This window comes from Diadema setosum, chromosome 17 (genome assembly GCF_964275005.1).
Source record: "Diadema setosum chromosome 17, eeDiaSeto1, whole genome shotgun sequence".
NCBI classification, from domain to species: Eukaryota; Metazoa; Echinodermata; class Echinoidea; order Diadematoida; family Diadematidae; genus Diadema; species Diadema setosum.
In genome coordinates, this window is record NC_092701.1 from 21,035,979 (window position 1) to 21,052,473 (window position 16,495).

The 16,495-nt window shown below is 40.6% G+C and overlaps 1 protein-coding gene across 1 annotated transcript in view; it reads right to left on the minus strand.

Moving 5' to 3' along the window:
* Nucleotides 1-7,511: 7,511 nt before the first annotated feature.
* LOC140240521 (uncharacterized) overlaps nucleotides 7,512-16,495 on the minus strand; it is a 45,829-nt gene continuing 36,845 nt past the window's right edge. The window contains exons 9-13 of the mRNA XM_072320288.1: nucleotides 15,315-15,449; nucleotides 14,391-14,528; nucleotides 9,605-11,113; nucleotides 8,703-8,943; nucleotides 7,512-8,151 (exon numbers count right to left, since the gene is read on the minus strand). Of these exons, the coding sequence (XP_072176389.1) occupies nucleotides 8,057-8,151; nucleotides 8,703-8,943; nucleotides 9,605-11,113; nucleotides 14,391-14,528; nucleotides 15,315-15,449 (2,118 nt within the window). The 3' untranslated portion in view covers nucleotides 7,512-8,056. The remainder of the gene's footprint in view (nucleotides 8,152-8,702; nucleotides 8,944-9,604; nucleotides 11,114-14,390; nucleotides 14,529-15,314; nucleotides 15,450-16,495) is intronic.

Below are 16,495 nucleotides of genomic sequence, written 5' to 3' on the forward strand. Positions count from 1 at the left end.
GAGTAATCCTAATGAAAGATGGGATCCACCTTTTAGTACGATTGTTTTGTTTTACTTTGTTTTTGGATGTCTCAGCAATTCCAAAACAGATTTTCATTAAATAAACTTTGAATTCCTCTTAGAATGGTATCCTCTGTACTATTTCATTGGTGGTTTCTTAGGATCTTACAAAAAGTTTAAGGCCCAATCCTCACATCCACCAATACTGTATTTCTGCCATTCTACTTCATTATATAACTCTAGGTCAATTCAAAACTTGCATGGCATTTCACTTCCACTTTCCATTTTCATATTACAGTACATTTAGTAGCACACATCATACTGGTCTATACAACACATTGCACAAGATGATATCAATCAAAATCTTTAAGTGAATAAGACTTTATTGCAATCCCCAGTATTTTTGTAAAAAAATATGATAATTGGCAGATGATTAAAAATGTAGTACAAATAAAGTACAAAGGTGACTAAACTGCACATTGAAGAGTATAAAATCTTACATGAAAGACTATCATACAGTCAACATTAACATGTAATATTCACAGAAAACAATTGCATCCATCAACAGGAAAATTATACACCAGTAATAATATATGATGCCTTGATAGTTAATCACCTCTGGCCTACTGAGTGTTGATTGTAGGAACACAAAATCAAAATCACATTTGATATGTTTCTGACATGTATGCTTCTTCTTGAACTCAAAAGCCTTTCAGAGTGTGACACAGATATTTCATTCATGATTCCAGTATAAATAGAACACACACAGTACAAACTCCTGAGCAAATTATTTTCAGGCATGCATAAAATTTGTACAGATTTTGCGGAGCTCTAGAGGTGGTTTGTCAAAATCGGTGGTTGCTCTGTATAGTGCTCAGAGAAACATAACATTGTATCTCAAAATCCTGGGAAATAAAGATGAACATGCCACTGTACACAGTGAGCACTATAATCGATGTAGAAATTATTACAAAAGTGGAATGATCTTGACCTAGCACAGTTTAGACGGAGATTGTATTACAGCGTACTCATTATGACAAACTCTTTGGACTGTTGTCATGAAGGTGGTTTACATTAAATCCATGTTTAATGCAAATTTCTTGAATGTACTAGGTAAAAAAAAAAAAATTTCCCACTTTTGATTCTTTAAGGGTGTGTACAGTTCTGGTCGAGGTGAAGATTTAGCTTTTAACGTTTTGTGAGATATTCAGAAACCACTCTATGAGATGTCAAAGGGCATGCAGTTCTAAGGGGTATCAAAAGTTTATTCGATGAAAATCGGTTTTAAAATGGCTGAGATATCCAAAAACAAAACGAAACAAAGAGATCCTAATAAAGTTGGGGCATGTCGCCTTTTATTATTAGCACTTTTTTGGATATCTCAGCTATTTGAAAACCAATTTTCATCAAATAAACGTTGAATCCTTCTTAAAATTACATCCTCTTTCATATTGCACAAGAGGCTTTTCATTATCTCACTTAGGAATGTTCTAAACATGAATCCCTACCTCAATCAGTACTGTACAGTCCCTTTAATAGTTCAAAAACTATATATCGGGTAAAACTGTCATTGATAAGAGTAATAGCTGAATAGAGTACAATTTTAGTTAGAGGTGATTTGAATATAAAAGCCTATATAAGTTTCATGAAATCAATGATTTATTTCAATGTTAGGTTCCAGATTTTGAGCAAATCTTAACCCTCTGTACAAAAATTGAACTTTACACAGGAACCAATGATGTGTATGTGAGTGTGTGCTTACAATGACCTTGAACAATGGACATGGCTACCACCTGTTCAGAGCTCTGCTGCAAGGCACATGAATGCTTTATTCATTATTCATGTGGACTGTCCTGAGCACTGCTACTCTGAATTCATGACACAGGGTGAAATGCATGCACATGAAAAATGTGAGCACATGTTTCCATGTGCTCGCATACACCGCATTTCAGGATGAATAAAGACTTGCTGTGATAGTAGAATTCCTCATAAATATGTAATAGAGCATTCCAATCCTGGCCACTGTCCGGATCATTGTCTGGTTATCAACAACACACTCCTATACACACCAATAAACCCCTGTGCTAAGTTGAAGTTTTGTACAAAGGGTTGAAAATAGAACAAAATCCGATACCTAACTGAAAAATTAATGTAGAATTTAACGAAACTGAATCATGCTTTCATTTTCAAATTACCTCCAACAAAATTGTACACTATTCAGCTAATTGCTCACATCAGTATTAGTGTTATCTAATAATATAGTTTTTGAATTATAAATGTCAACAGTGGGAAATGTTTTTTGTAACGTCACCTAGTACAATGAATGCATGTGACAGGTCACTTTTATGCCAGCAGACGTCCAATGTAATAACCACATGCTGATACTTGGGTGTGAGAGGTACGCCTTTTTCATGCTTATTTTAGTCCATGGATTTCACTTACACCACCTTCATGAATATGGGCCACTGTGATGAAGAAGTATGTTTGCTATACAGGGAATCATTTTGTAACAAGGTTGTTGGGACCACTGATTTTACCTCATTATAGCTGGTACTTCATTGTAAATGTGCTAAAAAGAGACCAGCTAAGCCCTAGTACAGCACAACAGAAAATTTAGACCACCGAATTCACCTTGTAATTAAAATGCGGTACTTCGTAAGCGAGCTCATTTTGAAAAAGGTTTCCCTGTATCAAGACCTTATACATATTACCAGAGTGGCCAAAACAATTGAACAGAAAATCATTCATCATAAAACAAGATACTGTAAATAAAACTATACACAGTTATGCCAAAAATTTTTTATTCTTTTCAATCTACATTCTTTTTAAGAAGTCTTCTATTCAGCATAAGCTTTGTGGAAGATGGTGCCAAATAACATGTAAACTATTCCGGTTTTCAACCAGATTTTGTATCCCAGTACAAGTGTACACTACATTTGACTCATTTCACTTCAGAATCTCTTCCCTGTCTGAGCTGCTCAACAGTGTGTATTAATAATACTGTTTATCTTTCATCTAGTGCAAGAAAATAAAGCATTTCGAAATGAAAAAGATAAGGTGTCGTTTTCTTCTGAAAATCTCATATAACATGCCTAGGTACATATGTACCCTTTCCATCTTTGATCGAAAGTATGATTTTTGCCTTCAAAAAGCATTTTTTTTTTTTTTTTGACTGTGCATCTATATATCTTTTGGTATACAATGTACCAAGGTACACAGATTGGCAACCTTGTACTGTATCACTCATATTACGTATGCATAATGTGCCTTCTAAAGCCTTGCGCAACATTGAAAGTGCCTGCAATGCTCTACTACATGCATGACTACATGCGTGAACACACAGTGCAGATACGTGTATTTAAAAGGTATCTTGTGATAGCGCTAAAGGCAAAGGATGTGTATGATCATGATGAATTTAAATTGAAAGGAACTGTGACGTTGTGGAGGGAATTACGAGATGCATTCACCCATCAACAGGTACCTAGAAGCAAACTGCACAGTTATCAGAGTCGAATTCACACATCACAGGAACAAAGCTACTTGTCCAGCATTCCGTGAAACGGTTACATCAAAGTAACAAATGAAACACTCATGTTGTGGTAGGCCTATAATTAGACAGGTGGGATACTGGTCTGCAACATGGTCAACAACAGAGGCTGTGGATGCATATCTTTTCACATTCTATATGTACTCGTTTGTCAATGTCGCTGACTTTTGTACAGCTCTCAACCCTAACTGTGCCTGGGACTTTAGACAATGTGTTTAAAGGCATAATTCATCATTTGCAGATGAAACAAAAACCCAACATTAGTGCTTTAAAATAGTTCTAAAATGTGAGTTTGGGACAGAAACGACCACTGTAAAAACTTGAATCCGTATAATCGATATTGAGCATTGTTAAATACGCAAAATGTGAACTATAGTTATACTTAAAATGTCTCAAGACTAAATCGTCTACAGTTGTGGTTTAATGAGAAAAATACTGATATCTCCAATATATTTTAGGCTTTATTGTGAAAGTTTCATATGGTGGGATGTTTTGTGATACAACAGACCTACACATGTGCATCAAATGTGATATCTTGAACATTTTTTAAATCACTTTCCAAAAGGTAAACCGGACCTTAATGCTACAGAATTTTTGTGCCAATGGACTTTAACGAAACACACTAAGGGTTACGCAACAAACTGGACTGCAAAACAGCTTTCTCCTCTACAGGTCATCTGAAATCTCCACTAGCAGTCAAAGAAGTCTACAGCAACTTGAAGACATAAAATTATGTATCTATTCTGATACATTATGCACTAATGAACTCACTGAACTTGTACTGTAACTGATTGGTAGTTCGTTCATACAATTTATTTTGATTTCAATGCTGACCCAGGGATGACATAGCAAACTGCTTCATACCCAGTGGAAAAGACCCTTACATAAATATCAACTGTTATGACTCTTTTTCTTTCATTCATATTTCAAATATTTTGCCTACAAATTTCATAAACTTGACAGTTTATTGAAATACTAATGTTTTGCTCTTTTATTTTGGTGGGAGTTAATGTCTTCCTTTTTTCTTCTTTTTTTCCTCAGAGCACAAAACACTTTGAACGGAAAGAATCAAGTGAAAAAAAAAAAAGAATGAATGTGCAAACTGACAGCAGGCTCTACAAGCTGCACACAAAGGATATTCTGGTACATGTATTATGTCATGGCATCTTTAAAATTGAAGAATCCTGCAGCTTCAAACAGTACTTTTACCACAAAATTTTCCTAGTGCACATATTTTGTATATAATAGTTTGTACTCTCCAATCAGATACAGACTTGAAGGAATTCCTGCTGAGAAATGAATGTGAAGGGTTGAAATCAGTAAAATACAATTCTATGAATATACAGTACAACAAAAATAACATTTAAACTGTCATTGTATGAAAACAATAACAACAATAAATCAAACTGAGGGAAAATGAGAGGTCAATTCAGTCTACAGTAGATACACCCAATGATGCATGAGCTGTGGTTATTATTTAACTATAAATGACGCCAGTTTGGCAAAGCAAAGACAAGAGACCCGCGGGTCTAGCGCTCACCTGAGTATCGCAAGTTCACCTTTCACGCAGTCACTAATCTGAATTATTCACAGCTCTACCAAAATTTGACCAGGCATTCTCAAGTAGAAGATGAAAATGTACAATAAGGGCCCAATTTTTTTGAAGATTCCTTAATTATTGGGGATTGCGGCCCCCTGGGGCCCTCTGGGTGGGGCATGGTGCCCATTTTGATAAATTTAGATCCTGACCCCCTAGGGATGCTACCTGCCAAGTTTGACGAAAATCCATCATGAGGTTTTCAGGAAGAAGATGAAAATGTACAATTCAGGCCCCCCATTTGAACCTTCCCAACCACCCCCCCCCCCCACCCCTGCCCCCAAGAGGGGCACCCCTGGATCTCCTATGAACAAACTCAAAACTACAGTCATTAATGTACTCACTCATAGTATTATCTTAGCTCTACAACTTCTGATTCTAGAGAAGATTTTTAAAGATTCCTTCATTTTGGGGGTTTGGGCCCCCCTTGGGGCCCCCTGGGTGAGGCATGGTGCCCATTTTAACAAATTGAGATCCTAACCCCTTAGGGATGCTACCTGCCAAGTTTGGTGAAAATGGGTAATGGGGTTCTAAAGAAGAAGATAAAAATGTACAATTTAGGCCCCATTAGGACCCCTCCTCACCCCCTCCCCTAGGTCCCAAGGGGGGCACCCCTGATTCTGCCATGAACAAACTTGAAACTACAGTCATCAATGTACTAACTCATAGTATTAACTTAGCTCCATCACTTCTGGTTCTAGAGAAGAACATTTTTAAAGATTCCTTAATTTGGGGGGGGGGGGTTGCCCCCCTGGGGGCCCCCTGGGTGGGGCATGGTGCCCATTTTAACACATTGAGTTCCTAACCCCCTAGGGATGCTACCTGCCAAGTTTGGTGAAAATGGGTCATAGGGTTCTCGAGAAGAAGATGAAAATGTACAATTTAGGCCCCATTAGAACCCCTCCCCACCCCCTCCCCTGGGTCCCAAGGGGGGCACCCCTGATCCTGCCATGAACAAACTTGAAACTACAGTCATTAATGTACTAACTCATAGTATTAACTTAGCTCTATCACTTCTGGTTCTAGAGAAGAAGATTTTTACAGATTCCTTAATTTTGGGGGGTTTGGGCCCCCCTGGGGCCCCCTGGGTAGGGCATGGTGCCCATTTTAACAAATTGAGTTCCTAACCCCCTAGGGATGCTACCCGCCAAGTTTGATGAAAATCGGTCCTGGGGTTTTCAAGAAGAAGATGAAAATGTAAAAAGTTTACGCACGACGCACGACGGACGCCGGACGAAGGGCGATCGCAATAGCTCACTTGAGCCTTTGGCTCAGGTGAGCTAAAAAACAGCTGGAGTTGAAGTCTAGAAAACAAGCAATAACAAAACAGAACACACCTGAGGCTTACATTTTCGAGACAGAAGGGCAAAATGAATCCTTGGTGAACATTTAAACATAAAACGACAGGTGAAAAAGATTCAGACAATTACATCCAAACACGAATAATACACAGAATTTGGTCTGTCAGTTGTTTTCTTTACATTGCAATGTTTGGATGTTATGACACATAATTCTTGCTGGCCAAGCCAGTCACTTACTGTAATAAAATGTAGCCTTTTACTTCTACAACACAAAATACTGCGTAAGGAAAAAGTAAAATAAGATTTTTGTTCTTTTCAAATGTGAGCAAACACCACACGTACATATTGAAAGACTAGTATATCTTATATATATTTGGTCATCCTTGGGACTTCTATGAGTTTCGCTCAATAAGTAAAATATGCAAATTGTACAAAGTGTACATGCTAATAATAAATAAAATGATAACTGCTTTTCTCTTGAAACTGGAATAGACATGTGCCTGTAATCCAGTGCAAATTAACGACAAATTCAACAGAACTGTTACGTGTAGTACTCTTTCATCAATCATAAATGGTTATCTTGTCAAAATTTGTTTTCCACTATTAAAGTGGAATAGATCCATACACAACTGCTAAAAATCCAGCAGAGCATGTTGGTTCTACAGTACAGAATATCACTAGTAATATGAGCAGCATCTGAACCAGACCCATGCTAGGATCGCCTGGCTCGAAAATATTACAAATGCGGCCGTGCATCACAAAATGAACAAAAAGTCACACCCCTTCTACATTAGTCTTAAGTTTGGGATCATAAAATGAATGGGAAAGTGCATTTTCAGCAGTTTTCCTACAACTCTTTTTTTTGCAGAGTAGTGAAATCAGGTACATGTGTATGTCTTTAGAGGCCCCTTTTCATTTATTGATAACCCTTTGCACACTCTTCACTTTCAAGTCTAGTAACTTTTGAAAGTATAATGCTACTGCTTTGAAAGTTGGCATTAATCAATGACAGAATAAGTTAATAGAGCATATCTAATTTTAGCCTAATCTGATAATCTCTTCATTGTTGTTGCTCCGGTGGTTTACACCATGTTTTTTCTCCCATTCATCACACAGCGAGCACGGTTTGGCGAAGATTAAGCACTTGAATAAACCCTGTACTTCAGAGCCTCTTTTCTCGGTTCACACTTTTGCAGAGTGTGTGCTTTCTTTTCAATATTCATATAGGCTAGGAGAATCCATTTGAATTGAGTTATACATCATTTCAAAGCTTAAAGTCTGCTCTTTCAGAATCTGCTCTTAACTAAAAATCCATGTCTGGCGGCTTTTTGTTGGTTTTGTGGTGCAGGGTCACATATGACAAACTGAAAGTTGCTCTTCTTTGTAATCATCCTCTCCACTGGAAAAGGCACAAGAGGATACAAATCAGTGTTTAAATGCCTCAATCAATCAAAAAATATATGAAATTAATTTAGTGTTCGATATATTACACACACATAATACATTTTTTGTCTCCTGGATCTGGCTAACAGACAGGGTGAACACATTTCTGGCACAAAGAAAATCACATTATATTATGACTACGAAAGTGAAGGTGGGGAATTTGCGCCATTAGAGGTTTAAGCTTGGCTTGTGGAAACCTTTGACACAGGACTTTGGCAGACGACCAGAATGACCCTTGATCTCCACTTTCAGCCAGTCCCCATCTGCAAAACAAAAACAAATATGAACAAGAAATAGGACATCATTACTTATTATTGCTAAAATTGTGTGGAGTACACATATTACAAATGTAACATCATTTATCTGCTGTAGTTACTTAAACTATTTTTCATGTTATCACACCTTTATGAGTAATGACACTGCGGCCCTAAACATACTACTTGGTGATCTCTGATTGGCTGCTAAACTGGGCAACCACTCGGTTTGGTTCAGTTCACTTTCTTTCAAAAGCTTAGGTGTGGGTGCAGCTATTTTCAATGATTATCCTATCACCCCACTGATAAGTTACTGTCTGTTTCTGCATCTGTGATTATAAAGAGCAGATTACTTTTTTCCCCTCTCATCACAACAGCTTGTATGTCAAAACATCATTTGGAATATAGACTTTAAATTGTTGTCCAAGCTGCTAGCACAGGAGTCGGTCAAGGGATTCTTTGTTTGGGAAGTTCAACTTTGGGAGAGAAAGCGACATAATGCATTTGTTTTCACAGGTCGCCCCTTGATGGCGCTGTTCCGCAAAAGTCGATCAACCTACCTTCGTTTAATACTGTGACTAAATCTCCCTCGGAGACAGAAATTTCTCCTTCCACATCACTATCGTAGCTCTGAATCACCAGCGCCGTCTTCCTGTGCCCTTTGGGGCCCGATCCGCCGCCTGGGGCCTGGTTGGACTTGATGTCAGGACGGAAGGCCAGAATGGGCGGCTTACCACCAGGGCCAGAGTTGGAGGAGGGTTTACCATTGCCCTCTGGTCTCTTTGGCAAGGACGGTTTCTCCTGGTCAATGAAGGTAATCACAAGGTGCTCAAGAGTTAGCAATCAAGACAGTCAAGCGAGATCACAGAGCAAAGTTGTCCATAGAATAAATACTACATTGTGATGAAACGTCATTAAGTGACAGAGAGCTACCTGAAGGAGTCACTGAGCAGCAAAAGTGACATCCAGTGCTTTGTCGTTTTTTTTTTTCTTCTTCCAAATGTCATTCTTGAATACATTTTCCTTTGTTTCAAGCACTTATCTATCTCTTCTTCTTTTTTTTTTCTTTTTTTTTTAATCTACCTAAGCAGACATATCTAAACACTGCAAATTTAGTAATTCAAAAACCTGTGTTGGCCCCCAACAGCACAAAGGAAAGCCCACATTGCAGCAAAAGGGTTCATCTCCCATACCTGCACATTAGATATCAATACTGTGTCTGGAATATATCATGGGGGATCAAATTACTTAAGTATTGGGACCAGTCCTTCAAATATGAAATTAAACTGCTGATACTGCGTAATATAGCAGCAAATGCAGGTTACGTGTAACACAACAAACATGATCATGTGCATGCAAATGGCAAGCAATGGAAGTATGTGCTGGAAATGTGCACTCAGCAGTCTGATGTTTCTGCGGGACCAAAGGTGGGAGGCATGATATTCTGCACATTTGTACTTACTTCTTTTTGCACAATCACAGCTGCAGCACGCCTCACAACAGGTGGACTGTCCTGTTCTATTTTCACCAGCTTGGCTTTGAATCCTGCTGGTTTGCTGTCATTGGAGTTGTTGCTGTTGCTGGCACCAACTCTCCTCTGCGGGAGTGGAGAAGGCACCTTCTGAGGAACGGGCGGAGGTGGCAGATCGGGTAGTCCAGGACTGGCCGATCGTCTTCCCTCTTTGAAGTTGTTATTGTCTTTAGGGATAGATGGAACTCTCCTTTCAGGAACTGGACTCCCTCTGCTTGGTAGGCCGGGGAGGGGCTTTGACGGAGGACCTGATGAGCTTGTCTTGGTGGTGAGGAAACTTGGCCTCTCAGGAAGTTCTGGTTCACTAGACTTAGGCACTGGTGGTGGAGGAACTGCTCTTGTGGGAAGATCATTAGGCGATCCAGATTCGCTGGCTTTCTTTGGTAATGGCCTGGCTGGTAGCTTGGGTGATGTTGGAACAGGAGGTGGCCTCGCTGGTAGTTCTAGACTGCCAGAACTTGCCCTCGGAACAGGCGGAACTGGTCTAGATGGCAAGTCCTCTTGACCTGCACTCTTCGGAGAAGGTGGCACTGGTCTATTCGCCAAGTCTGATGCACTAAGCTTGGATGTCGGAAGGCCAACCCTAGAGGGTAGGCTAGGGGGTGTGTCGTTTGGTGAGAGTGGGAGAGGCCGAGAGGGGAGGTCTATTGAACCATTCCTGGGAGCTGGTGGTGTTGGCCTGGATGGAAGGTCTGGTTCATCTGTGGGCACAGGAGGAATGGCTCTACTCTGAATGTCTGATGCAAGCGGTCTTGGAGGCACAGGCCGATTTCCAAGATCTGCTCTCCCTGCCTTCGGCGACGGTGGCACAGGTCGGTTTGGAATATCTGAGATGCCAAGCTTCTGGGGCACTTGAGGAAGAGGTCTGTCTGGCAAGTCTGGACTACTTGTCTTGCGAGGGGGAGGTGGAAGTGCTCTATCTGGAACAGGGCTTGTGCGGGGTGGTTGCGGGACAGGCCTGTCTGGAATGGGACTGGTTCGTGGTGACGGGGGAACTGGTCTATCTGGTACAGGACTTGAACGACTCGGTGAAGGCAGCGGCCGGCTGGGAGGGACATCTGCACTAAGCTGTCGATCAAAGTTGGCAGAGCTAGAATCACTGGATGGTGGCGGTGCTGGCAAGGGCTTGTCAAAATTGAATCCCCCAGACATCTTCCTCTCCTCCTGCTTCTTTGAAGGTAGTGGTCTGTTTGGAGGTCCAGGACTAGCTGAGCGTGGAGCCTGTATCGTAGGAACTGGAAGACTCAGCCTTGGAGGCTGTGAAGGGATGGGCCGGGACGGTAGGACCGGGGCAGAGGCATTCTGCATCCTGCTGATAGGGGGTGGTTGAGATGGTGGCGGACTGGTCCTAGCACTGCTTGGGGTTGGAGTCCTGCTTCGAGGGGGTAAAGCTGACACACCCAGGCTGCTGGAGCTCTTGGGTGGTGGGGTGGAAGAACCCTACAAGAAATAAGAAAAAGCATAAACTGTGTCAACTCCACAATGCACTTTGGATTCCATTTGATACTCACGGCATCTTCAATGTTTGTACAAATCAGGAAGTCTCGCTACAGAATAACCACTTAGAAATACCAGTATTTCTATTATGTAACATGAAAATGGCATACAACACACACATACTGAAGCTTTTCGACATGCACTCATCAGAGTAAAATCGCATGAATGAACAGAAAGCCAGAAACGAAACAATATCAAGGAAGCGAAGGAACCATAAGGGCGAAATGGCGAGCTGTGATTGGCTGCTAAGGTAAACAAATTAGCCTTGCTGCCAGCCGTTTGGTTGATTAATGCTAAAATACTAAAATAATGCAAGTGTACTTACGAACTCTTTCTGGCGGCACAGAATGGGGTCCGTGAATTGGATGTATACTGCTTCGAGCATGCGCAGATGCGTGAAACTTCTCGCTCGGCTGAGAACCTTAAACCAAGATGGACAGTATTGTTTGGCGCACTCTTGGTTGTTCATCAAGTGGTGAGCAATGGCCGAATTGCCACCATCCACCGTCGTACGCACACTAGGCCGTCTACATGCGCGCGAAGGTAGGGAACGCACGTTGGTTTTGCTACTAGTATTCCGGATAGAGGCGGGCACATGTTGGTTCATGCGATCTGCTAACCGTTGGGTTGTACGCCCTATGTACCGAGCTTCACATCGGCACTTGTACTCGTAAATAACATTGCTACATTGCGTAACAGGGAGCACATCCTTTCGGACAGACGACATCATTCTGTGTGTGGTAAATACCACGCGCGCCTCAACACAAGGGAAAGTGCTGGATACCGCTTGCTTGATTTGTTTCTCAAACTTTTGGGAAGCCTTCCCTCGCCAAGGAAGTTTGAGATAGATAGGGCATCTCTTAGGTCCAAAGGCCGGTGTCTCTGTGGGCCTGTGCAGTTTGCATGAGACATGGTAATCAATCACACGATCGGGATAGCCATTTTCGCGCAAGATATCCTTAACTCGATCAATCTCCATAGCGAGCTTGCACGGAGAGCAGATTCTCTGTGCTCTATCCACGAGATTACCGATAAGACCGGTTTTGTACCGAGTGGGACTAAAAGAGTCCCAGCGCGTGTACTGACCTGTAAATGTAGGTTTCCGATAAACGGAGGTAGTGAAGCCATTCGCCGATTTTTCTACTAGTACATCTAGAAACGGAAGTGCACCATCACATTCGATCTCTATGGTGTATTTGAGAGACGGGTGGAGCGCGTTGAGATGTGCAAGAAAATTCTCACACGCTGTGCGGTTGTGAAACAGTGCAAAAGTATCATCAACATAGCGATAATACATTAACGGGGCACATTTAGGACTCACATCAGCGAACACACGCTTTTCATGATAGCCTACAAAGATGTTCGCAAGTATTGGGCCCAACGGCGAACCCATAGCAACGCCATCAGTCTGCGCGTACATGACATCATCAAAACTAAATTCCACGTTGCATGTGGCCCACAGCATCAATTCTCTAAAAGCAGATTCAGAGAGAGAAGGGGGCTCACCGCCACTATGGAAAAGCAGAAATGCGCAGATATCGATTGCGATTGATATCTGCGCATTTCTCAACGCGCTCCACCCGTCTCTCAAATACACCATAGAGATCGAATGTGATGGTGCACTTCCGTTTCTAGATGTACTAGTAGAAAAATCGGCGAATGGCTTCACTACCTCCGTTTATCGGAAACCTACATTTACAGGTCAGTACACGCGCTGGGACTCTTTTAGTCCCACTCGGTACAAAACCGGTCTTATCGGTATTGTCGTGGATAGAGCACAGAGAATCTGCTCTCCGTGCAAGCTCGCTACGGAGATTGATCGAGTTAAGGATATCTTGCGCGAAAATGGCTATCCCGATCGTGTGATTGATTACCATGTCTCACGCAAACTGCACAGGCCCACAGAGACACCGGCCTTTGGACCCAAGAGATGCCCTATCTATCTCAAACTTCCTTGGCGAGGGAAGGCTTCCCAAAAGTTTGAGAAACAAATCAAGCAAGCGGTATCCAGCACTTTCCCTTGTGTTGAGGCGCGCGTGGTATTTACCACACATAGAATGATGTCGTCTGTCCGAAAGGATGTGCTCCCTATTACGCAATGTAGCAATGTTATTTACGAGTACAAGTGCCGATGTGAAGCTCGGTACATAGGGCATACAACCCAACGGTTAGCAGATCGCATGAACCAACATGTGCCCGCCTCTATCCGGAATACTAGTAGCAAAACCAACGTGCGTTCCCTACCTTCGCGCGCATGTAGACGGCCTAGTGTGCGTACGACGGTGGATGGTGGCAATTCGGCCATTGCTCACCACTTGATGAACAACCAAGAGTGCGCCAAACAATACTGTCCATCTTGGTTTAAGGTTCTCAGCCGAGCGAGAAGTTTCACGCATCTGCGCATGCTCGAAGCAGTATACAATGTACATCCAATTCACGGACCCCATTCTGTGCCGCCAGAAAGAGTTCGTAAGTACACTTGCATTATTTTAGTATTTTAGCATTAATCAACCAAACGGCTGGCAGCAAGGCTAATTTGTTTACCTTAGCAGCCAATCACAGCTCGCCATTTCGCCCTTATGGTTCCTTCGCTTCCTTGATATTGTTTCGTTTCTGGCTTTCTGTTCATTCATGCGATTTTACTCTGATGAGTGCATGTCGAAAAGCTTCAGTATGTGTGTGTTGTATGCCATTTTCAAGTTCTGTAGTACCAAACACTTATTTATTAAGTAACAGTTATTTGATAATGGCATCTGCAGAATCATATCCTAATCACATAGCTGAAAAGGAATGATGGATCTTTTTTCAATAAAATTGCTTGGATGTAATGAATCAGAGCAGTAATTGATAGAGAATAATCATATGAACATTTGTACATACATGGGAGCTGGATCATACTACAGTCTGAACAATGAAAAATTTGTCAAAATTTGAGAAAAACTATAAACAAAGCACCATTTTGTTACCTACAAAAATGCTAAATCCATCTGAGGTTTCAACTGCTTTCTTTTAAATATATTCCATAATTTTCCATGCTATGTTGTTTACACTGTTTCAGTCTGATATTTTTCTCTCCTGTAAGAATTGCCATCTGTGCATGATATCAAAGAAATTAAGTGAAATAAATATGCGGAAATACACTGACATGTAGGGATGAGTAATGACTATTACAATCGTGGGAATAAAAATTAAGATTCACAGTGAAAGGAATGCCATGTACCTGTCTCTGGCTGGGTAATTTTGCAACGATCTTGGCTTTGCCGAGGTAATCCCTCTTTTCCAGGTTGTCAATCTTGGACTTTGGAGGCTTGAACAGCAAGGCCTTGGGTGGCTCCAGCAGCTTGAATGAATGACCATTCTAGGAAGAAAACATCAAGCTTTAAAATTAAGGGTATTACTTATCATTTGCAGATGAAACAAAAACAAAGCTTTAGTGCTTCAAAATAGTTCTAAAATGTGTCTTAAGGATAGAAACAACCAATGTGAACATTTGAATCAGTATAATCAATTTTAAGTATTGTTAAATATACAAAATGTGAACAATAATTATCATAAAGCTGTTTCTAGACTAAACCGTCTACATGCAGTATGATATGGTTTATTGAGAAAAATAGTTATATCTCCTTGTATTTAGGCTTTATTGCAATTTTTTATGGTAGGATGTTTCGTGATACAACTGACTTACACATATGCATCAAATGTGATATCTCAAGCACTTCTTTAAATCACTGGTCCAAATGGCAAACAGTACCTTTAAGAAAGATTCAAAAAATGGATAGCTCAACCTACTACTTATGGAAAATAAATGTAGTAAGAGCTAACCTGTGGGACTGGAAAACATTCCTTCTGAAAGCATTTTGGGTTTCTCTGATCCCTCCCTCCAAAAAAGGACAAATGTTTCATACAGCTGAAAATTATCACATTAATAGTTAACAATTTCTGACGCAAGAGGCAGAGTCACATCATGATGGGGTACACATACAAAAAAAAAAGTTAGTTCTTGCGCTTTTATGACTCAGGTTCTCACAATTAACAGAGTGATATTTTCCTGATACAAAAAAGGGTCCCACGCAACAATAAGAAGCATGAGATTCGTAGCCTGATCTATTTCCAACTCCAGTGACATCAATGCAATGATATTTACCAAGAAATCTCGGTAGGAGTCATCAATCTTGTCGTGTCTGGATTCAGTCTTGCCTATTCTGGCTTCATCCAGGAGTTTCTGGGCCCAGTCTCTCTGGTCCAACTCATTGTAGGTCCAGGCCTCGTTGTGAAGGATCTTGGAACAAGCAAAATAGTTCACAAATGGATTACGCAAATGTAAAAGTGGAAATAATTGCGAAATTGGAAATTTTTGTAGTGTGGAATGTTTCGTACATTTCGCCCAACAGAAACTACTGCAAAAAAAAAAAAATAAATAAGTGTGCAAATGTTTTGTTTTGTGTAATAATATTCCTTGTCTTTGACCTCAATGTATATTGTATAGATATAAAATAAGTTATGTTATTCATATCTTTCTTCACCATCACCAGGCTTGTAGCATGAGTGAATTTGCCGTCATACAAAGTAATGCAGACCAGATACCTCTTACTATGGCCGTATACAATGCAAAAACCATCACCCACTTTGGCACTATTAAAGGGAAGGTAAACCCAAAGAGCAATGTGGATTGAGTGAAAGCAGCAACATTAGTAGAACACGTCAGTGAAAGTTTGAGAAAAATCGGACAATCGATGCAAAAGTTATGAATTTTTAAAGTTTTGGTGTTGGAACCGCTGGATGAGGAGACTACTAGAGGATATGACGTATGAGTGGACAACAATACAAAGAAAATATAAAGGATATTCAACAAAAATTCACTTTTCTAGAATTATGAAAGAGCAGTGGACCAAACGCTTTCAGAAAGCAGGGGGAATAATTGCTACCCTTAACATATGTCAATATCAAGTTGATGGAATTTGTAATTTTCATGAAAAATGGATGTTTGTAGTATTTTCTTTATATTTTCTTGATATTGTAGTCCACTCATACGTCATAACCTCTAGTAGTCTCCTCATCCAGCGGTTCCAACACTAAAACTTTAAAAATTCATAACTTTTGCATCGATTGTCCGATTTTCTTCAAACTTTCACTGATGTGTTCTATTAATGTTGCTGCTTTCACTCAATCCACATTGTTCTTGGGGTTTATCTTCCCTTTAAAGCTGTTTGAAGCACTCACTCAACAGTTGTGAAATTCAGAGCAAGCAAAATTCATCTTACCCAGCTGAGCATGAACAATTACTCATGTGAAAATTTCCACTTTCACAGTACAGTTCGACCTCGA